Source organism: Diadema antillarum, unplaced genomic scaffold, assembly GCF_040938485.1.
Source record: "Diadema antillarum isolate AM-2024a unplaced genomic scaffold, OU_Dant_1.0 seq00000652_RagTag, whole genome shotgun sequence".
Lineage (NCBI taxonomy): Eukaryota > Metazoa > Echinodermata > Echinoidea > Diadematoida > Diadematidae > Diadema > Diadema antillarum.
This window is the reverse complement of record NW_027271565.1, coordinates 481,617-506,440: the sequence shown is the minus strand read 5'-3', so window position 1 is coordinate 506,440 and position 24,824 is coordinate 481,617. Positions and strand designations below refer to the sequence as shown.

At 38.9% G+C, this 24,824-nt stretch overlaps 1 protein-coding gene across 1 annotated transcript in view; it reads right to left on the bottom strand.

The window, feature by feature from the left end:
- Window positions 1-18,354, bottom strand: part of LOC139736551 (uncharacterized) — a 63,865-nt gene extending 45,511 nt beyond the window's left edge. Inside the window, exons 1-4 of the mRNA XM_071647301.1 lie at window positions 18,282-18,354; window positions 16,718-16,929; window positions 15,680-15,808; window positions 12,769-12,960 (exon numbers count right to left, since the gene is read on the bottom strand). Of these exons, the coding sequence (XP_071503402.1) occupies window positions 12,769-12,960; window positions 15,680-15,808; window positions 16,718-16,929; window positions 18,282-18,354 (606 nt within the window). The remainder of the gene's footprint in view (window positions 1-12,768; window positions 12,961-15,679; window positions 15,809-16,717; window positions 16,930-18,281) is intronic.
- Window positions 18,355-24,824: the final 6,470 nt, after the last annotated feature.

The following is a 24,824-nucleotide window of genomic DNA, read 5'->3' as shown; positions in this document are numbered from 1 at the left end:
CTTTATTCTAGTATACAGGTTTAGATGCACTGTCAGTGAATAAAAAAAAAAAAACAATAGAAAGGTTGCTCTAACAGGTGGGATGCCTCCTAATAGGTCTGTAGTGCAGCATGACGATGTGAGCCATCACACGGCTAGCGGGAAAAAGATTATTAACATTCAAAATTATTATCCATGGTTCATTTCCTTCATATGGCATGTAGGCCTATAGATATACTGTATATCAGTATATCTTGCGATGTCCTTGTAATCCTCAGATGTTTGCACTTTTAGACGGGTTGTATAGAAGTAATCGCATGCATCTTTCATTCTAATCCAGACAGGTTTGGCGTGATCCCTGATCAATTCTTCCATGACGTACTGGTGCTGGTAAAAAGAAATGATTACACAAGGAAAACAAATCAGTTGGCTTTGCAATACAATGGACTTAACTGATCCCATAGATTCTGAAAATGAATGGATAGCAAAGAAGTTGACTGAATCCATAAGCAAGTTCAAATTAAAAGGAACGACAGAATCCCTTCATCACATGAGCACTTAGTGTCTTGCGTCAAGTCTTGTTGTTGTTGTTGTTGCTTCTCTCTTATTCATCATCATTATCAAGGAGAGTTACGACCATTACTGTATCCTTTGTCTCTTGGGTGAAGATTTTCACATCTGTAATTTACACTTTCAACAATATTTGCAATAAATCAATTTTCCATATTTATTTTAGCTAATGGATTGGATTCGGGAGTCGGGAGTAGGTAATCCCCCCCCCCCCCAAAAAAAAAATAAATAAATAAATAAATAAATAAACAAACAAACAAACAGAAGAACTTACAGCATCTAAAATCTGCATTTTATAGAACTCATTTACATGCCCTTTAAGTACATAATATTCATTGATTTGGCTCTGCAATTCGGAGTACTTACTTGATTTCCACTTTCCACATGGGTAGTATACAGTGATGCATTCAGATCCCCAGTTGATTTACTCTGCTGACTGCACCATGCCTCGTTCTCTGCCAGCAGAGGTAATGTCTTGTAGAATTTATACAGTCGTCAGGACATCATCGTCACCCACTTTGGTGCCATCGGCATCCCTTTCCAAGACATCCTAATGCCACGGGCTTTACATTCAATTTTCACCACCTGTTGAGTTATGAAGAATTTACAGGGAATAAAACTGAATTTCACTCAAAATATAGTCACTAACCCATCGTCATTCACATGAAAGATACTTCATAACTTCGTAAAATTAAAGATACAGTGAGTTTACCCGCTAGACCGAGTTTACCCATAACTACGGTAATCTGTAGAGTGTAGGCCTATTGTAACGTTAACAACAGTAACACGTTACAGTTAATTGGTGTTAGAGCGTTCCCCGTTCTAACGTTAGATTTAGAAATAGAAAACTAAAACAAACGAGCAAAATCTTTAAGGGCGTAGCCTATTTCTACGCCTACTACTGTTTTACATGAAACGAGGGCAATTTTGCAATAAATCTTGTTATTCACCGACTTAGCAGACTTAGCAGACTTACCGCTTTCAGGCAGGCAGGCCGGCCAGGCTAGAACTTTATCGCTTCGACGCCATCTTAGCTAGATCCGCTCCTTTTATAGCTTATGCAGTCTGTGCTGTATGCAGTACAACAGTCGGTGCAGTCGATCGATCGAGTCGTAAGTACAGTGTAGTGGACGATACATTGACAAGTAACGAATGCGCACATACTGTAGGCCTATACGCACATCACGCTGCTAGGGCAGCACCAGCCAGCCAATCAGACAGATCCATCCGTAAAGGTACGTACGCGCACATCTCCTTTCCCGCCAATTGTGCATTGATTATGGTCATAATTATGCATAGCACGAGTGTGCGCTAGAAGCGCACGCACAGCGCACCACTGCGTGCGTTGTGGCCGCGGCCGTACGAGTATCACAGTGTTTATGTTAAACATGTGCGATGTTTAGAACGTGTTTACGAAGCGTTCTAAATGTAAACGCGTCTGTTTACCCTGACAGTAGAAGTGTTTAGGCCTAACCAACAAACATTTGGGCAATGCCCTAAACCATGAACGAAATCATTAACAAAGGCAACTCCCATTTTTTTTTCTAGCAGTTAAAATATAGGACTGTACATGCGAAACCAAAATATAAATTTATTACAGTTGTATTACATATTTTTAGGTTATCCTTTTTCCTTATTGATTAGGCATTTCCATGAAAGGCCTGAAACATGAATTATTTCATAGTGCATCTTGATGTCGTAACAGTTTCCACTTTCTCGTGATAAAAGGAAACTAGAAATTGCAATTTACACACCATTTCCAACACTTCTGCATATATATATGGACATATTGAGGTTAACATAGCGTGACCAGAATAAACACTCCAACTAAACACTCCAAGCTAAACACTTTAACTCTCAATACTTTACACGTGCTATACACACCGGGTGTTTAGATGTTAAACAAAGTGTTTAGATTTTTAACACTGTGTTTAGTTCATAAACATGTCGCATGTCGCATTTTTTACAGTGTACGTTATCCAATCAATCTACGAATGAGTGATTAATCATTAGTTGTCATAAGGCAGTAATAGGAAAAAAAAACCCATAATAATGTGAATACCACAATCACATTCGCATATTCGTATAGAGAAATACAACAAATTTCAGGAAAATACGATTACCGGAATTGCGTTGAATGCTGCAAATATGAACTGACCCAGTCGATAGACAGCTTCACAAACGTGCTGCATCGTGCCAGATGAACATCCGTCCACATAAGTAAACAATCCTCCACTCTGATTGATCTACGAATGGTAAAATTGCCAACATATATTGATTTCCAGGTCCATGGTGGCGTGATGGGAATAGGCAATTGAGTGCAATGCCGAGGTATTGCATGAGAAGACACATTTATGACACTGAGGGAACAGGTTGGACAGAAGATAATTTCTGGTGCGTCCTATACTGACGTAACGATCATCGTCTGTCAGAATTTATCAGATCGTAAAAGGGTGACATTTAACTCTATCGAACTTCCTCGAGCAGTATCCCTCAGGCAGACAGACATCAACCTATCAAAAATCGAATGCCGCCATCTTTGCTTCTCTCTTCAAAATATAACTGAATCTGTTAAATGAACGATACACTGGGTATGAATCGTGTTAGATCTATTACAAGCAAGATATCAGAACGAAGTTTGCTTGATATCGTCAAGAGCGTGAAATGACGTCCTCCTTTGAAGCAATACGTTTTTATTCATAAACACACTCTTTTATTTGTTTACGACCTATTGTGTGATTTAAAAGGACAAGACAAAATTGTATTCTTTTATGCCAGACCCATTTCGATCCTGTGAAAATGGGAATTGATGATCAGAAAAAGCTTGCTTTAAGATTTCAGCAATATCATTATCCTCCAATCTCGCCATTTTAGGTTGATGGGTCATTTTCCTGAATTTATCAAGAAAGAGTTTAATATAGATTAATTGCACCACTTAATGTCTGAAATGCGAGACTACTTCTAATACAAAATAACCATACAGGGGGGAAACTTTCATTCATTTCGTATTAGATTGAGAGAGATGATATAGTGTCAACAAACGACTAAAGAAAAGGTAACGAGGTTACTAGCTATGCTATGGCAAGACATGGCGTCCAGAGTGCGGAAGGAAGCTAAGACTAATCCACGAGATCGCGTCGATGACAGACCGAAAAAAGGTCTATTTTTGGCTTTTCGAGACTTCACCGACTTCCTTTGTGTCAAATTGGGCCCTTTTCCGTCGTGTCAGTCAGACCGGGGTGGAACTTGAACTCAGCGAGGCGTCGGGTTTGAGTGTATGCAATGAGAACAGTCCGGAGTCTCTCCCCCCTATAGTCAATGTCACACTTCCAAAACCTTGTCTGATTCAAGGAAACACATACTCAGCGTCACTCCGTGTTGATGGCACAGTGACGTACATCAACCAGATCACCCCAGACGATGGTATCTCAAGACCACCAAACATGATGGTTTTACATCGAGGTTGTAGACACTTCATAAACTATTCTAATACTTTATGAACTATTCTAATATACAGCAATATCAGATAAACAGGAATTAACACGTCAGGTATCCCGCTGCAGTAATTTGTGCAGTTAATGAGCATTAACAGAATCTGACATTTCTTTGGACGTTTTGCGGGGTTTTTTTCGCAGCTGATTTGCACTGCTTTAAGATATCGACTTCTCAACTCCGATGTATTCAGAACGACCATTGTTGAAAAGTCGTTATTCATAATATAAGCTAACGTCTGCTATGTAATCGGTTGTCAAGAGCATAAGAAATCAACTGCAACTAATAAAGAAGCAAATGCGTTAATAAGTGGACCAATGAATAGCTTGCATTCTACAGATTAATGAATAAAGTTGAGAGTAAATTGATACATATATCAATACATCAATAAACCAATGCTGCAGAATTAATAAAACAACGCGCAAACATAGATTTACAGATCATAAAGAAAATTAGATTACTTTCCAGAAGTAAAAAATACTAAACAAAACTGAAGACAAGACTATTATTATAAACTCGTTTTATCATTATAAATCATAAGTTGGGATTCTGTTCTGAAATATCCCTAATTCAAATAATTTCTACTGTTATTATTATTTGCATTACTGTTACTATTATTATTATTATTATTATTATTATTACTATTATTATCATTATTATTATTACTATTATTATTATTATTATTATCATTTTTATTACGTCAATTTCCTGCCATCTTCTTAAAACTTCAAAGCTACATGATAGTGTTCAGTGCAGAACATCCTTCAGCATGTAATGTGATTGCTCCCTAAGGAGTCGAAGGATTAAATGAGGCTTAGTGAATCTATTGTCAGGTCGTACAGGGCGTCTCACTACCGAAATCCGAGGATTAACGCGTTAAGGCGTGACGCTAATATTGTCATTAAAGACAGACGGTTAACTTGTAACTTCCACCCCCGGAGTTTCCCGCGATACAGCTGGGGTATTACGCAGGTTAACTAGTTTGTACAGACAATACAGTAAAAGGCTGCTACAATAGTTTATTTATCGCAGTATTCTTGTTTTTAGATAATCAATCTGTGATTACTGAATTGAATATTCAGTGTAGTGAATACTTCGCAGAATTAAGAGTATACAAAGGCTTAGAATTACGGTATCTCTGCCAATACTATAGAGATATACAGGTACCATCGGTATTTGAACGCAGTCATCATTAGAGGCTTTATGAGTAAACGTCACTTTGTAATTAAATAATCATAATATCTTTAAAAATCTTTCTTGCTTTGGAAGTGGCAAGCGTTAGTAGTATCATTGAACAGATTTTATTTTTCCTATATCATTTCGATGACAACCTTACTATAAACATTTTGAAAGAACTTTGATAGGTTTTTGCATTCGAACTCTCCATATAAAATATAGTACATTCACGTAGAAACGTTAGTGCTACACCTTGGGATGGTGGTCGCAAGGCCGGAGGTGAAGGGTACAGCTACACGCAGGTCCCAGGAACTCCTATCGAACTAACGGATCGGAACCATTGACTTAGCCGTCCGGAAATGAGTAAAGCCAACGGAAAGACTGGTGCGAGCCTATTCATATCTTGGTTTCACTGAAGTGAGGGAGCGAGGATGAAGGGAAGAGAAGAACAGAAAGATAGACAGAAGGGAATCCTGATACACAGAGTGAGAAATAAACAGTAAAAGAATACAACTAAAACAAGAACAGGTGTTCATAATAGTTGAATAAAGAAATGATAGTGATAATAGGTGAATAGAAATAATGATGGACCGTTAGTTCGATATTGTGTTGAAGTAATATTATGTATGTCATCCATCCTCTGTATAATTATGTTGCTTCGAGAAATTTTCAGTAAATTCTATCATTTGAAAAAAAAAGAAGAAATTATAGCGAGTGCGAAGGGGAAACTGATAGTGGATGAAGAAAGCGGTTTGCGGAGTATAAATGATTATTATCCATACAGAGGATTTTTAGAGCCCAAATACAAGTGTTATTTTGTCGACGAACATCATAACCTCCGACCCACTTAGAAAGTTTGTTGAACTCGACCAATATTTTTGCCGAGGCGACCAATATTTAAAATATTGGACGGCAAGAGGGGGATTCCCCAAAGTTTTATAAACTGCACCGTGATTGGCTGTGATATATACGAGACGACCTGAAATATCAAGTAAAAACGTCTGTGATTGGTCAATCACGAATTAACTAAAATATACAAACAAATTTCATACACCAATTAGATGAAATTGTTTTGCATACAATTTTTTTTCAAAATATCACTTTCATACTAAGAAATTAAATTTAGGTTTAATGAAAACAAGTTGCACTTTTTGTGTGTGTGTGTGTGAAGGCGACGATTGATAAGCTCAGCGCTACTGCTAGATAGCCCGCGCGCGATATACAAATACATGTAGCCGGCCACCGCCGCTTGCATGTGCATGCATGTTACGTTATGTGTATACTATTTAAAGTACAGTAGGCCATAGGACTACAGTACGAGTAATTCGATCTTTCACGATCTACGGTAGATGTGACGTGAATTGTGTCTCAGATCTCGAATACAAGAACATCTAATTCTGGTGTAAATTAGCTAGATCTCGGCCTAACAGTAACGGCTACCATGGATACATAGATCAATGTTTTATCAGGGAATGAAGTAGATTAACTTGCACTGAGAGTGTACCATACCCCATGTCAGGATCATGTACAGTAGCTAAGTAGGAGACCATACAGCACTCGGAAACAGAAAGGGTAAGTGAAAATACTTTTTGCTAAAATCCTCTGTAGGATAATAATGATAATATTGGATGTCCTATGTTCGATTCATACAAGGAAATATTGGACTCGCTAAGCAAAATATTGGACTCGTCTTCGACTCGTCCAATATTTGTGCATAGCTCGTCCAATATTTCCTTGCATTAATCTCAAGGTTATCCAATATTATATAAATATTATCCTTATTCGTATCTTATTCTTATGCACCTGGCGAAATATCGGTCCTTTCGAAAATTGTGTTTACTATACTTCACACAAACAAGGTGTCTTAGATTCAAACAAAAAACTGACAGAATTGGAGAACTCAAGTTATAATAAAGAAAACGCAAAAAGTATCAGAGAATTGTAGTTATTCATTTCAGGAAAAATACATTTTTTTTTCAGATCAACATTTATGAGATATATCATAAGAAAACCTGTGAGTGAAGAAGAAGTTGAAAAAGAAGAACAAGAAGAACAATAAGAACAGAAAGAAGAAGAAAAACAGAAGAGAAAGAGAGAGTGAGTGAGAGGAGAGGAGTCCAGACAAACAGACAGACAGACAGACAAACAGACAGACAGAGGGAGGAAAGGAGAGGGGAGGAGTGATGCACGATGAGACGTTAACAGACTTTACAAGACATTAAAACAAGACCAAAAAGAAAAAAAAAATACACAGCACAGGGCATGACAAGCCATGAGTTATCAGTATGTGTTCTTGCCTACCTCTTAAGACCTTCCTTCAGACCACTCATCACTCACATTAAACTATCCTCGGGGACCTGTAGTCCGGAATAGTCCCGGGCTCCTAATTCAGTCATTTCCACTTTACCCTGCCCAAGTTGCCGTCTCCCAACCTTGCACTAAAACATACTTTTGGTGTTATGTCTGGGGTTTGGACCTACTCTCATTGCTGCATACTAACATACTAAGGTTGTCTGGTTTTTCCAAGTCCGGAAAAGTCCCGGGCTCCTAATTCAGTCATTTCCACTTTACCCTGCCCACGTAAGTTGTCGTCTCTCCACCTTGCACTATAAAACATACTTTTGGTATTATATCTGTTGTTTGGACCTATTCTCATTACTGGTTCTCTGCTGACTACCAATGGATTCAATTTTTACTGCAATCATGATTAACTGAATAACAAGCAGGTTATTGGGAGCACACCCCCCCCCCCCACATAAATTACACATCTGTTTCACGTAATGATATGCATCTTAGTGGGCAATACCAATTCGCAAATCAGTTAGGCGTACTAGTATCTTGCGTTCTCCAAACATGATATTATGAAAAGGAAATGAAAATCACAGGGAGTTCCCTGCAAAATTAATCTGTCATAGGTAATGAGGTTATTCTCAAGGTTTGACTAACCACAACTGCCAAACCAGGACTCCCAATACGTCATTACTTGAAGGAACATTGCAGAGATCTGCTAGCGTCTATCAAATGCCGAGAAAGGGGGCAACTGTATAGGCGATGGGCATGAAATCATGATTGGAGTTTACTCAATTAATCATGCAGTCTATTCGGTGCGACGAACGTATGCAAGATATTCATCATTCTGTAATTTGTGAATTAAAATTTGTGGTCCATCATGTTATTATCACTGTGATTGTCATGATGTTGAAGTCCAAAAGATTGTAAACCCCTTCCTATCTTTTCGACCTATAAGCCATGAATCATTGCTCTTTTTACTGTTATTTTAAAGGGAAGCAGTCCTGAGATTTTCACCGTACTGATAATTAAGAAGAGTAAAAAATATAACCTTTCACCAATTTATACGCGTGGACATCAAAAATTGTCTCCGTACGCGATTAAAAAAAAAAATTCCTGCAAGCGATCGTGTAAGAGCCTGCCAAAAGGTGCAACGACATTGATGCCCTACTCTCAAGTTGACAGCCGTGCCTCAGAAAACCAATTTAAGTGTTCAAAATGATCATATCTGATTTTTTCATAAAATGTGACAATATGCGGTTTTATTATTTCAAACAAAATATCTCAAGCTTATTTATATATACAATTAATATAAACATGAATAGTAAACATGCATTTATAAATAACTAGGGATGACGAGCAGAACACCGCTGGAAAGAGTTGTGCATCGATGACGTATGACTCTCCGCCAAGACTTGCTCATTTGCAGAGTCACACTTTTTTAACCGAAATGTACGAGCTTATTTGGTGATTTGAAAGTTTGTTTTTGATGAAAGTAGTTCATTGGAGGTACCAACAACAATCTGGGAGACATTAATTTATGAAGCGTTTTGTTGGATATTTCTTTTTCTGATATATTTGCTCTCAGCCAATCAGATTGCAAGAATTTTAGTAGCTTAAGGCAGTTTGTCAGAATATAGTTCGTCAGAAAAATATCCGACAATGCGCTGCATGAAATGCCCCTTCCTCAGACCAACGTCAAATTGTTATACTTATGTTTCTCCTTTGCAATCACGCCCATTGGTCCATCGCTCTATGTCTTTGTTGACAAAGCTCTGTGTAAAGGCTGTATTTCATGTTTATAATGGCGCTTTAGTTTTTAATGAGTGCTTTTAGAAAAGAATAAATGAATATAATAACTATGTATATGAGCGAGATTTGTCATATTTCTAGGAAAAATGCCAGGTCAAGCTTAAATACCTTCAAACCATGAAAAAAAAAAAACAACGCCTGGCCAACAACTAAAATGAAATCCATAGTAAGCGAATTACACATAACTCCTTGTGTATTTAATACATATTTCACTATAGTTTCAGTACGGTACGACATAGTTAAATAGCAAACGATCTAATTCATGGCACTATAGAATGTTTCCAAGAAGCTAACAACGATATATCAACATTCTAGCTGCAACATGCACGATTTGTACATCGTTCATCTGGTATAATACGGCATTATGGTCAACAAACCTTTCTATTTCTGCTATTGTCATATCTAATGCCTGCGGATGTCACATGTGCCATACCATCATAACGCCGATACTCATGCTATACCTTGACAGAAATAGTTCGCGAGCAGGAAGCGACAGACGTGTACATGGGGCAGGGGAGGGGGTTACCACTCAAACTTTATTGGACTGTAATTGAAAATACAGCTTCATCATTTCGAGAGGATGCCACAAGGGGTATCAGGAGGGGGTGTATTTTGGTCAGGTATACAGACAATAGCACCTTTTTGGGCGTGTGTGTGTGTGTGTGTATGTGTATGTAGGTGGGGGTGAGGCCAAACACCACCCTCTTTTCTTGTGAGTCGGCAGCTGTGCTTGACTTATGTGGAGTGGAGATAGATGCGTACCGAAGCAAGAAAGGTGGTAATGTTTCAATCACTTATTCTTTAATTCTTAATTCTGTGTGTTGTCCAATGCTCTAATTCCTAATTGTTATCATTATTGAAATAAACAATTGACACACCTTTCGTTTATCCTTGTGTGATCTGCGTGTTTCTCTTAATATTGTTTACTTACGGATATTAATACTTACAAATTATTATGACTGCCTCTTTGTTACTAGTTATTCTTTTGAAGTTTGTACATCGTACATTTACAGAAGGGCTCATTAAACGAATTCCATCTGTTAAAGTTGTAATACATAACCCATACAAGCCGTATGTATCCCTACATTACTCCGAAAAGGGAGGAGAAGTGTCAAATGTAGGATTCCATACTACAGAGTTTGTCTCCGAGTAATTGAAAAAAAAAATGTTCTTTTTTTCCAATTCTTGTATTAGTCCTTGAGGATTCTCGCTCTGCCTTTAATGAACTCACTCAACGCGCACTCAAATGTTTCAGATCAAACCAGTACGCAGCAGATTAGAGGTATAAAGTCGCATTACTATAAGACCAGGAATTTTCGTGTGCCTGAAACACTCCAAAATTTCGCGATGAGCCAAGACTCGGGAAAGGTCTTCATTTGTCTATACAATGCGTTGAATGCCAGTAGCAATTCGCAAGAGTTTCATGCTGCGAAAAAGGGCCGTCGACTCCAATTCGCTGAAGTTATCATGCCGCGAATGTTTATGGTTTTACATGAATTGTCGATTGTCTTGAAGGATCTGGTCCCGATGGGTCCGACCCTTCTGATCCCGCTCAGCCGTCGGGGCGGAAGTTGGAGCTGACAGCGGAGAGGTGATTCAGATTCGAGACATGTCACCCACAATACCGTCCGGCCATAAAAACGAGTAACCCGTCTCAAAGTTAATCCATTCATTAGGCCATACATTGAAAGTTGTCTGCTAAACATGTCCAAACCAACCAAGAAATAACTGAACCAACCACCCATTGAGAGTTTGATTGCAAAATGGGTACAGCGCCATTCTTAAACATTTCAAAATACGTCCACAATCAGACACAGCCATGCCTCACTTGTTACAATACAAGGAATATCCTTGAAATTTCGATTAAAAATCCCACATTCACCTAGCATTTTCTTTGCTGTTATTATTTTTGCAGCCATGAAATCTCAAATATCTCAAAATAATAATAATAAAAAAGTGAGCTCGTTTTGCCATCAATGTCTTCATATAAGATTATATCCCAAACAAGAAAACAAGGACAAGAGAACAGAACATTGTCTTTGAATTAGCTGGTTAATCCATCTAACATGGGTGTTGTATCAGCTACGTCGAGTAACTTGAATCAAGTCTTGCATTACTTCTTCTCATGAGTTTTCGGTGACTAACAATGACAGGCCATGCTGACGAAGTAGAACTTTTAACAGACGCCAGATATAAGAAAAAATGCACTAGATATCATTCTCTTTCTATTATATGATTGAGTCCAAGGCTTTAGCTCGCCCAGAACCGCACGTCGAAGGCATTTATTTATAGAGGGGATATAGGTGCCTGGATGCAGCGTTATCAGCACTGGACAGTATAATAGTGAAGAAACGTAAGGCTGAAGTCAAACTATGAAATGAATAAGCGCCCTGAACGATGCTAAATGGGAAGGCGACGAAATGAACAACCCCCTCTTGAGACGAAAGATAAACATGGCTAGTCAAGGCTGAATCCTTTCAAAACACGGTCATCTTTTCGATTCGGCTTTTGGACACTGATGCACTTATAGTGGGTGGAGTCAGTTCACAGTCACATTCTCATGTTGCCCTGAAGGTTTGAGCCAATTTTCACTATGCGAAAAAGACGCGTTAATTTCCAATTGTCTTGACGGTCACTGATGCCGGACAACCGAATCTTTCAATGAAACATGCATTGGAGAAAAAAAAACCAACAACAACAACCCAGCAACAACATCATAATCAGGTCATTTAGAACCACGACAGTGGGGTTTTACAGATCCATCTTTATATTCGTAATAACGCATGCGCTTCAAACGACGATGTACTGTATTTTGTAAGTATAGAACTACTATACTACTATACTACTACTTCCCATCAGGTCCAGGATCCACTACAAGATACTTCTGCTCACTTTCAAATGTATCCATGGTCTTGCCCCTCCCTACTTAGTTGAACTCATAACAATCCGTCACCCATCCCGGTACACCCTCCGCTCCTCACAAGGTATCACACTGAATCATCCAACTTCCAAGATGCTGGCCACACTTGGTGATAAAGCATTTTCATCTGCTGCTCCCAAACTGTGGAATCAACTGCCCAAAACTCTCCGCAGCCAGCAATCTCTTGTCACCTTCAAAAAACATCTAAAAACCACTTGTTCCGTTAATATCAATAATCCACTGGTAAAGCGCATTTGAACATGGTACATGTATGTTTATGGAAAATGCGCTATATAAATGTATTATTATTATTATTATTATCATAATGAGAATATCGAAGTGACTGCGCCTGCGCAAAACGGGATCTAACATTAGACCGAGCGTTTTGTACTATATTTTTTGGAATAATTGTCTAATATAATTCACTTCAGGGCAGTTTCTTCGGACATGTTATGAGGACTACGACGGTTTACTTTTTTTTTTTAAATTCTGGATCCATACATAGGAAAAGAAGTATGAGACATGCTAACCTCAAATTTGAGAAGTTCTTTTTCCCTTTCCCGCAGGGCCGCCTCCTCGGCCTCTCCTGGTCTCGGTGACTCCGGCGGTGCTTCAGCGATGTCGCCACCCAGCAGTTCGGCTCTCTTCTCCGCGGCTCGACATCGTTGTCGTTCCTCGGCGAGGTCGCGTTCGAGGGCCGCCACGCGGTCTATCCAGAACCCCTGATCAACGACAAGCAGACGTGAAATCAAGAAAATTAGAGGTGGTTCATTATTTCTTTAAATCATTTATTTGGATTACATTTATTATACAATTATAGTACCATTCAGGGCATACACATATATCAAACAAAACAACAACAACAACAGCAGCAGCAGCAACAACAACAACAACAACAGTGTATTTCATTCCCTCCAGACCTAACTGAGTGTTAGGAACTGGAACAAATTCCGAGTTTACATGAACAGAAACCATTGATACACCATCCTTAAAAGAAACGTCTGTCATGCTTCATAATTCGTGCATAAGTGTTAAAAATGAATAAAACACAGACACAGACACACACACACACAAACACATATAAGTATTGTGGAGAAGAAATAAAATATATACTCCATAATTATATTTGTAATAAAATCATTCAGTGACCCAACAGAACAAAGAGAGTCATCCTGTAGTCTTATATAGGGCAAGACACATTATTTGACGAAAATTTTGTAAACGACATGGTTGATGCGATCGCCACAGAAGACATTCTTGTAAAGCGAGCAAAAACAACAACAACAACAACAACAACAAAAAAAAAACCTCACCCTCATCTCCGACTTTCACAGGGGCGAGCATTTTGGTGTTATGACACAGATTTCTAACACAGACCTTATTACATGTAAGCCATGGTGCTTTACAGTAAAAGCAACGACAAAGTGTAGACGCTCCCTTATGATTCTCCTGCTAATTAACTATCCATGGACAATATAGTAATTATGATACTACTAATGCAGCAGTAATGATAATAATATTACAAATCTAAATGATATTGATGATTATAATATTGATAATCATGATAAATGTGTAGATAACTAGAGACTTTCTCGCTTTAATAATGTCTCACAATTCTTGACATTTGCAAAATACATAATGTCAGAAAATGGCTTGTTGCCAGATGTTAGCGAAGCACACAACAACCAGATTACTTTTTATAGATCCTAAAGATGAACATACGCCTAATCCATCTCATCGGTGTGTTCTAAATGAACGAAACTTACTGTTACCATGGATACGTGAGAACCTTGTCTGTTTGTGATCAACGTCAAGGACAGCAGAGCGAGGCTGTCTCATCGGTTGTAATACAAGAGGGGGAAATCCTATTTCTCTAAACGACAGACCATGGGAACGCACACGATAAAAGCGTTTGCTCTTTCGTGTATAGCGTTGAGGAACAGTCTGTAATTCTATCTGGTACCACATCTGATGAATCTTTTTTTTTTCTTCAGCATTCCATTCATTGTATTCCTTGACCTTAAGATATGAAATAATCGCGAATGTATGATTCTCATTTATGTGACATGATTTTGCTATGCTATAATATTACTTCTTGTTGTTGTTGGTTTTTTTATGTTGATAATTTTGCTTCCATTTTCCTCGCAGAGCCTGAACAAGGCGAGAACATAGTAGTGGGGGTAACATCTCATGTGTATGGAAACCGACCATCAAGACTAAAATGAGCTTTTAAATGTGTACCTTGCTATACGTGATTTCTGAGTGAATCACAGTATAGTGTGAAATCAAAACAGGGCAAGCTAGTCGAATGATCAAAAGTAATAATGACCTAATATATCTGTAATACTTTTCATTCCGTTGGAAGTGCAGACGTGTACTGTACCATTATTAATTTGGAGATAAGTTTTATGACTATATAGATCTAGATATATTAATTTTCTAGCCACTATAAAGTCGTGTTCAGAGCATTCATGAAAATAAGAGAAATAACAATCTTTGTAAAGTACACACCGGCGTCGAATATCGACTGGGGTCGACCGTTACTGATGAGCTTAGGCTTCGATGCACATATTCGCTGACGCTAATTGGCTGACGGGAGCTATTCATGGATTTCGAATGTACCCCGGTGGGCAGCGAATGAAGGTCATTTCAACAGGAACACCCATGGCATCCCAAACCTACCGTGTCTTCTAAGGCAAATCTCTCTGGAGGAACTTGCCTCATTAAAGGCTCGAACGAGGTCTAAATATCTAGAACGTCTCTCGAAGGAGTAGATGTATAATCGACCCCGGTGAGCTCAGCACCTTCTACGATTGTTCTAAGTCAGTATTGAAGATTCATTGTGATTACTCAGAAACAGGTCTGGGTTCGCACTGGAACGTCCCAGGTGCCAACTCTCTCTGGCATATGCCGCCAGGCTCTATCGTCATTCGAGCTAAACTTACCTTGATGGTGTTGAAATGCAGGGACGTGTCCCCTTTTCTGATTTTTATTTTATTTTTTTCAACTAGACTAGAAGCAGCTGTGCTCAAACATGTGATATCAAATACATGTCAAATTCACTCGTCATTCAGATCTATCAATTTGTTTCTATTTTTCTCTTACCCATTATATCTGTTTTTTTCAATTTTTTGTTGCGTTTTTGTTTTGGGTAATGTCGCATAGTTTATCGGTGGTGTATTCTAATTGCGACTGCTGGCTTTGGAGTAAAACCATCTGTCAGTATCAACATTTAAAACCCCTGTAAGAACAGATAAAAATAATGTATTAAAAAGGAGAAATCATTAGAACGACTATGATAGGATTTGCCTGTTTGTTTAGACCACATGTGAACTTATTAAAAACTTACGGAGAATATGAGATTAAAGAAAACATCATGTCTAACAGTCTAGAATACATATTAAGCTGAATTGAGCTTATAATGATTATCATGCAGCGTACCTGTTCGCCAGTGACGGGTTTCACGGGCTGCGTGTCAAGAGTGCTCTCGTCAGAGATTGTCACATCGGGTGGCGTGACTTTCGCTTTCTCATCGCTGCTGGCGCTCTTGTCGGCACGTAGTAAATGGTCCTAATAGAAGGAAACATGAAGAACAAGTACAGAGACACTCGATATGAAAATCTTACACAAAAATTGATATAAAAATCACCAAGAGTTCATCCTAAACTTCATCGACATTTACTGAACAGCATGTACATAACAATAATTGACGAACAACTCTTATCATAAATATGACTTGGATTGGCTATTATCATATTATCATACTCGACTATTCAGAACTTCTGATTGACGGACTGCCGTACCGATGCTTAGGTAACACAGGAGGCTGTCTGAGCCTGTGCCCCACCTATTAACATTTGGCGACTCGTTAGCCAGATCTTTCATCTTGGTTGAATTTGTTTGAGGAGATGTTGCTGGCGCACACAGTGTAACAAATCCGTTTGTCGTCTGCGTAGTCAACAACAAGGTCATAGCCACCACTTATCCACGGCAAACGATTTGATCCCATAACTGTTGGAGCGCCATTTTCAAATATTTTAAAGTATGTTCATCATCAAACACAGCAAAATAAAACCTTTCCAGTGATATCCTACGTGGTTCAAAGAAGGATTATTCTTGAGTTGTAATGAATAAACATGCCGTATTTTCTTATTATTAATATTTGTCTTTTCTGGGGTTTAGGGCAAGTTTAATCAAATCATCTCGACTTAACAAGAACAGATTTAACTCCTTTTGCGATGAAACTTTACAAAATGTTGACACTATTCTGCACTTCAGACACTACACTACGGTCGCTCTCCCTGGGATTTCAAACAGTACATCCAGTTAACCGGATCGAATACCAACTGAGGGTGGAAGATCCTGGCCAACACGTTGTTTAACTTGTGCCGATGAATGAATCAAAGTCTACATTGACATATTATTGTGTGGTTATCATTCCTTGCGAGTAAACATGGAGGGAGACGAGCGGGTCCCAACCTGCAAGGCGTCGGCTCGCTCCTCCACAATCTTCAGCTGTTGCTCCACCAATTCTCGCCTGGCTTCCTCCTCCGTTAGCCGCTGCTTCAGGATCGACTCCTTGGCCAGCATCTCTCGCCGGAGCTGCCCGCACTCCCTCTTGGCCGACTGGAGCTCTTTCTCCTGCTGTTCCTGCGTAACATCTTTGCTTTTGACCACCAGTAGGAGATCACCTGTAGATCATTTATGAGATTGAAAAAGAAGCGAGGGGAAACATGTCATAATACATAAATGACATAAAGAAAAAGACAAATGCGAATAAACATTAGATAATAACCTGCTTGTTATCTGATGATATTAGACGTCCGGATACTTGGAAATATTATCTAATAAACATGCGACTCTTGCTGGGTTTTTTTTCCTCTGCTGTCAAACGATACGGTTGAAAAGGTAGTATGTTAACAGCATGCAACACCTGCTTACAGAAAAAAAAAATCACTCAGTCAACAAACGTTCGAGGGGGGGGGGGGGGGATCACTGAATTGCACGATATTTTCGAACCCTGTATTAACTCTTTATGTGCCATGTTCGCACGTCCGACTCAGTCGACGGCGTGCCAACTTCGCATATTCTGCTCAACAAACAAAGCCGCCAAAATCGATCGATAAATCGCTAATCCCGCGGTACAATCAAAGCGTTTCTCGCGCTTTTGTTCCTCTCACATACGGCTTGCATTCTATGTGGTGAATGACTGTCAATCGGTGTTCCCAACTAGATTTTGCATGTACACTTTAAGTTTCTGTCACAATTTTATATGCAAAAGTCATTCCTTTACAGTAATGTAGCAACTGGTAATTCAAAAGAAAAATTGAAGATAGAATTGTTTTTGGCATTCCTCTTTAACCTTGCTCACTATTATGTCCAGCATATAAACAGAGGTTTGTAGAAGTTATACAGATTGGAAAAAACAGAATTCTTTCTCTAAGCATGACTATCTTCGTGTCTCAGAATAACGTGGCACACAGGGGGTTTCCACCATGGCACATAAAGAGTTAAAGAAGGTTCCATCAATACCATGTAAGACGCAGAAATGGAGCTGTTATAGTCTTCAATTACTCCGCGTTGGAACAATAATAACTGTTTAATGTCCTCAGAACCATCTGCAAGATGGTTAAAGGAACGACACCGTTCATTTCTCGTTATGCTCACTTCCACGGCTTTTACCATTCCTTACGAAAATGGGGAGGGGGAACAACTATGATGTTCGAAAATGAACAACTGCTGCACAGCTGGCATTGTCTATAAACAATGTGACAAACAATTTCAAAAGCATGTTTCCTTGAATATTGATAACACTTTCAGTGCTAGAGACTTTGGACACTGTAGACAACGCTATGGAGTTGTCTGCGCCATTCGGCACTCAACGCCCACAAATAATAGTTAAAGGGGCAAGTCAAGGTATTGGTAGCCGTGCGTCTGTCATGATCGAGATGCAATCACAGGCCCTGAATCCCTGAGAAACGGCTCACTAGACTCCTGGAGTGAGTTTCGACGTGGCGACGCGCTGATTCATGGATCCACTCACCGACTGGTATTCGAGCAGCGGTCCACGAGGAAGGGAATATCTTATCCTCCTCATCTTTGGAATGTCCCTGCATCTTTACCGGGGACGAGAACATACTGTAGTACCACCAAGTGTGATAACACATGTCGAATTATCGATCTCTGTGGAGTGCGCATTCCAAAACCATCTCACTCCTCGCACCCCCTTCCCTTCCCCCCTCTCTCTCTTATCTTCAACAAATATTTTTGGCACCTACAACCATCATGAGAGTTCTTCTCAGTACCTGCTATACAATCCTTACTTCGGACGAGTTCGTGTCAATGCGTGGCACTTAAAGATGGTGAACTGCACGACTGTAGAAATATTTACGTCATATCGACAATGACCGACCTATTCCTCATTCATGACGTCATTTCTTCACAAATATCTACAATTTGCACAATGAAGCTTGTCACGTTACGTACATTCTTCAAACCTGACAATTTCAATTCTCCCTATCGCATATAGCTCTCCGAATCTGAACGCGTGTGGCGCTCTAATTTTTTTTACCTTTAATTCTTGGGATATAAACTTCCGGTTATGAACGCGCGATGTGTAAATGTACGCTTTTATGCACATTGAACGCCGAAGTACTAGTATTCACAGTTCGTATTAAATTCTGTCTCACAATCTGTCGAATAATAGAGTTATTTTCTAATCTGTAACTTTTTGATGAATGGGATTCTTCTGCAAAGAGGCCCATGAATGCTGGGCCGATGATGCAAAACAACGAAATTATGGAAAATATCTATAGATGAAGGACGTGACGTGGGTAAACTGCAAAACCGGAAGTGTACGTCCCAAGAACGATCAATCAGATATCGGTATCGCACGGTGATATCGCTTGATATCGGCTATATGCGATAGGGAGAATTGGTAAGGTCAAGGGATCAAATATGTTTCCATAAAGCCTTGCTGCATGTATTCATGGAGATTAGATTTAAAATGTTTCAAATTACTAATGAGATTGGCCAATCGCATTACTGTCATTCAATAGACTCAGAAGTTTTTCTTATCTTATCAAGATATAGACATACTGTCGTAACACTATATACCTGTTAAAAAAGGGGAAAAAACCAACAACAACATAGCAACAATAGATAACACCGAAGCGTAGACATAATGATTTATGACAACATTACAAGTTGTAGATTTTGATATTCAAATCCTGCAGTTAAAGTCTTTATTTCATGACTGAATGATGTACCGTATCTTTGATGATCAGTAAAATAATAATGATATAAAAATGAAATGAACTATTTGACCAAGGCAAGTGCAAAACAAGGGAGCTGTGTTTGCTACGTCCACGTTGTACACATCGCTCCTCCTGTCTGCTCTGCTTATATTTGTCTATCACACCGCGACATGAGACCTTTTACTACTGTTACCTTTCACCCTCCCCTTACCGAACGCCTCTGTCACCCCCTTCCCCACCCCCTCCCCACACACCACTGTCGCCATCATCCCTACCATTTCTGCCCCCACCGCCACCCCACCCCACCCCTCACCGAATCAAATATGAGATGCCCACTGTGTCTTCCAATTACGTGGCCTGGGTTGTAGACCGGTCTAGTCGTGTCGTCTCATGATATATCCAACACATCCGATATGACATTTGGGCTTCGAGATGTATTTCATTTCCTATTCCAGATGTCCGCGTACAGCTGCATTTAGCCTTTCGACAAGGCGCCAATAGTTATATACCCACACCTTACCTTCAATCAATGTATTGTGCGCTCCAATCAGTCTTTAAACAAGGGGTCCATAGCTGAAACTACATTGGGATATATCTACTGTGCACCTCGCTAACAATGCTTTTTTTTTCTCACTGACATTATCATAGATAATATGCATCATTTTCGCTCTCTCGGAAGAAAGGTTACAAAAGGCAAATGTTATCTTGGTTTACTGAATGTGGTTCTCATTCATGCTTCATCATCCACTCTTCCATTTTCTTGTTCATTTTCCCCCCAGGTGCGCCTCCGTTTCTTGTTCATCCTACTCTCTCCCAGTGTGTGCCATCTCTGTCGATCCTCATCAAACTCAGTCACTGCTTTCCCCCCTCTCCATATCAGCGTCGTCATATGTTTACACATTGTTCGTCTACACTTCTTGGACCTTGGCATTTAAAGAAACGGCTGGTATAACGAGATGTTGTCCCATTGATGTGTCCACACGGTAGCGTCGAATAGACTTGTGCCCAGCCGTCCATATTGAAATTTTATTAAGATACACACGCAATACAATAGCGTCTTGTGACGGCGTATGTAGCAAACACTTACAGAACTCTGGGGGTGATTACAAAGACGGACTTGTTCTGACGACCCGTGAGCATGCGACATACGCAAAGTAGACTTATGACCAGTCGTTGACGAGTGAATAGTTGATGGTTGATAGTGTATAGTCGTCACTCATACCAGCTGCTGAGCGGTACTCACTCATAGTAATAATGCATGGTGATAGTAGCAAGGAATTCGTTGATGGCTGCGACATGTATACCCCTCCGGTATGCGAGTGACAACTTCCAAGTGTAAACGAGATAACGTGTCAAACAGTGAATGGTAATCATATCATCACGTGTAAACAGCTTCATTTCCTTCTCCATAGTACAGGGTGTGCAACAAAAAGGAATAGCGTTTGTTTACATCGCATTTTTATCAAATTACAGACAAAGTACAGACCTAGAATTTCCTTTTTGGTAGTGACACCTTATACAACAGCTAGTATACAGGAGTGAAGTACCGCATGGTGCACAAAACACAATAGTACAAAAATATTGGATATCTCGTTGCTTCAAAAAATAATGTAGTTGGGGGAAAAATAATCATAATAATTTGGTCCTAATCATAAGGAAACATGATTAATTATTATCATGATTAAAATTAGGATCACTATGATCACACGAATTTCAAGAAAAGACAGGGCTTCCTTGGTCGGTATATTAACATAATCTCTGGCCTTTAAAATGTTACTGCAGTGGGAGGCGAGTAAGGTAATCCTCGGCCAGCTTTTCTTGTTGAGACACCCTGTACCTAACTAAGTACGCTACCAGATGAGGTACCGATAGCATACCAAAAGGATTCATTTACCACTGCCATGTGACTTCAAAGAGGTAATTAGCCAATTGTGTTTCGGATACCATTCGCCCGCTTCGACAGGCATCGCAGTGCATGACGGGAAATTCTTGAAGAAATTCGACAGGGATGGTTTCGTAATAGCCCCCAAGTTTGTCTTAGCTACAGCGATGATGGCGCTGTTTATAAGCTTACTGAGTAACGTATCTAAAGACAAGCCATGAACGAGCTGATGAATACTAGTAGTAAATTTTGCACTAAGCAACGTTGAGGGCCTACTCACTGACTGCCACTATACCATTTCTTCATAAGACAACATACGCATATAGAAATAGCTACTACAGCGATGACGAACTTTGTATGTATTATAATGACAACACAACAAGAAAGATGTGTAAGTCTGAGTAATATCTTTCCAGACCGTATTTACATTATCTCATTCTAATAAGTATAACAATTATGTGCACTACACCTCAATTAATGATTCAGATTACATTTTTAGAATCATCAAAATACCGCCATTTGTACTGCCCCAGGGTTTCATCGTCACATTTCCTATCATTAACTTATACAAATAAAATACTTGAGTAAATTGATCTCATTGGCGGAAAGTGAGAATTTTGCGTTAAACGAGAGAAAGTGCCATGCGACATACATAGAGGAATAGATCAGTCGATATACCTATGATAATTTATCTTTATTGAAGTTATACACACGTCTGCATACATACATGTACATAGTGACATTACATTAAACACCAATATTTCTTTGAATTTCCTTTTCACAATGACGTTAATTAACGTAATGCTATTGTAATCTTAAAAACAATAACAAAGAAACCATCCCAGCCAGCAAAAAAAAAGAAAAGAAAAAAAAAAACACTGCAAAAATTATGTAAATATATCTTCCAAGAAAAATAAGTACTCATACCATATTCATAACCTCGAAAAAATGCCCTGCCTCTTTGAGTGATAGTATCAATCATACCTATCTAGAGCAGCCATCAACAGAAGACGAAAACAAGTGACCGTTTAAAGACAGGTGGCTGCTATAGAAAGTGCTTATTAACATAGTTTTGCACAGGGGATATCTTTTACGGCCTTATATGGCAGGGGGCCGTCATGGAGAGGTGGCCGTTAAGGCAGGTTTGACTGTACAAAAGGTTAGACGGTAAGTCGTAACAACTCGCTGATTAAGGTTACCCACTTAACACAATTCAACCAGTTCAGTACTTTTTTTTCTTTTTAATATTAATAAACGAGGCAAAACATAAAACCAACAAAATGAGTTACTGAATTTGTCGTTTGTACATGTATTTGATATTCTTAATGTGATTGCATGCTCAACACTGCACAAAAAGTAATAAATGCAATATATAACACCACTTTACGGCATAATTATTAGTTAACATGACTGGTTATTTTCACAAATAATTGATTTTGATAAATGAGGCACAAATGTGATGACACAACAGTAAGTTAAGAATATCTTCAAAATCTTTCGCGATACTGTATAGGCCTTTAGATAATACATTGCACTCGAGTACATGGTTTCGTAGTTGTGAACGACCATTATCATATCACGCAGTGAAAAGTACGAAGAACAATATTTTGTACACTATATTTCTTTTCAAAACTGATTAACACAAAATAATACACCTTTGTGGAATCCATTTTGATGAATAAGGGCTTGTCAGTTAACATAAGCACTTCTTTTGAGTCACGTGTTGGTGGCAAAGAAAAAAAAATGTGTTTACGCTAATATTCTTATACATCTAACTTGACATAACAATGATAAAATAATGGCACACATACCCACTTCTTCTCTGTCATGCACACATTCCAAAGTAGTCATTATTCTTGTTTCATTCTCTGGCGACAACCGCAAGTTCTCAAATAGCGTAGGGAAAATATCACATAATAACAGTTTATAATTTATAAACTATTCCTATTCCACACGTTATGGAAGAAGTATATCTATGTTTCTATCAATAATTGTAAATCTCGCAACTGCTATACATGACGAGGGTTAGCGACTTTAAAGCTAAGAAAACATAATATTCATAACAAACCATCTAAACAAGCGAATAATCCAACGGTTCTTATCAGGCCCATTCAGACTGTGATCGTTCCCCAGAACTCCACTTCCTAACAAAGAATCCTCAGTCTTTCTGATGACTATCCACATTCCACCTTTGCATCAAACCGATTCACAACCATTTCACAAGAAGACTTTACTGTACTTCCCCTCCTTAACACCTTCCTTTTCGCTTTCCTCATACCTATAGTCCTTTAGAAAACTTGCTACATGGTGAACCGTAAGAATATTAATCTCAGCACCATGCAAACCTTCAAAGATCATAGAAGAAAAAAACATATGATGCTATTAGGCAATGTACCAATAAAGTTCGTTCAAAACAACTTTTTTAACATTCCTTTCATACAAATAAAACAGTCATTATACAATATTTTTTATCATGGGTACTACTAAACCACTGATTATTTTGGTGCGTGTTCACGTCGATGTAAGGCAATTTGTCAACCAGTTGGGGTAAAAACAACTCAACGCAAGCTTTAAAGGAATTTGAACAAATAAACTCGTTGACATATGATTAAGCACAGAAATGTTGGCAAGTGCCTGGCTATGCCATTCTTACTCATCGTTCACCCGAAAAAAAACATCAACAACCAAAAAACACAGCTATAATCAGTCTCTTATTCGACGTTCTACAGACGTCACAAATTGTACTGAATAACATCACGCTAGCAATGGCTCAGTATCAGAAGTGTCCGCGTCTACGACTTCAATATCCACACCGACCATTTGTCAGTTTATACGATGTCTATGGAGCAGTTCTGAATGCGAGGAATTAGCTGAATGATCTCACGTAAAACATAAAGCTTGACCACGGGCAGACAAAAACAACATAGCAACGTGATGATATAAAACTGAGAAATATAATAATCTGTAATCGAAACACACACGACTGTTAATGCTGTCAACCATGTGTGTTTTTGAAATGAGCAAACGAGAAATTTAACACTGATATGCTTCAAACTGTAATCATTTAAAATCCTCCAGCGTTAGTTTATTGAATGCATAGGAATCACGTCACAGCTTTTAGTATGGGTTAAAACCGAGGAGAGAAAAGAGAAATATAGACCTGTTGATACATGTCGTAGGAATGCAAAAAGGGAATATGACGCACTCCGTGTAAAATCAGAAAACAAAGTGCATCCCCGTCAACACAGGTTTCACGTGGACAGAAGTCTGTAGACATCTATACTTCCACGGACACAACTAAAACGCTGATAATCGAATCGTTGGGGTACAAACAAACTACAGACGTGTATACCTTCATTCTGTGCTGTATGGTGCTTGCAGTTTTGTCTAACTTGTTTGTTTGGTTTTGTTTCGGTTTGTTTCATATAGCTTTGATAGCATAAAGAAC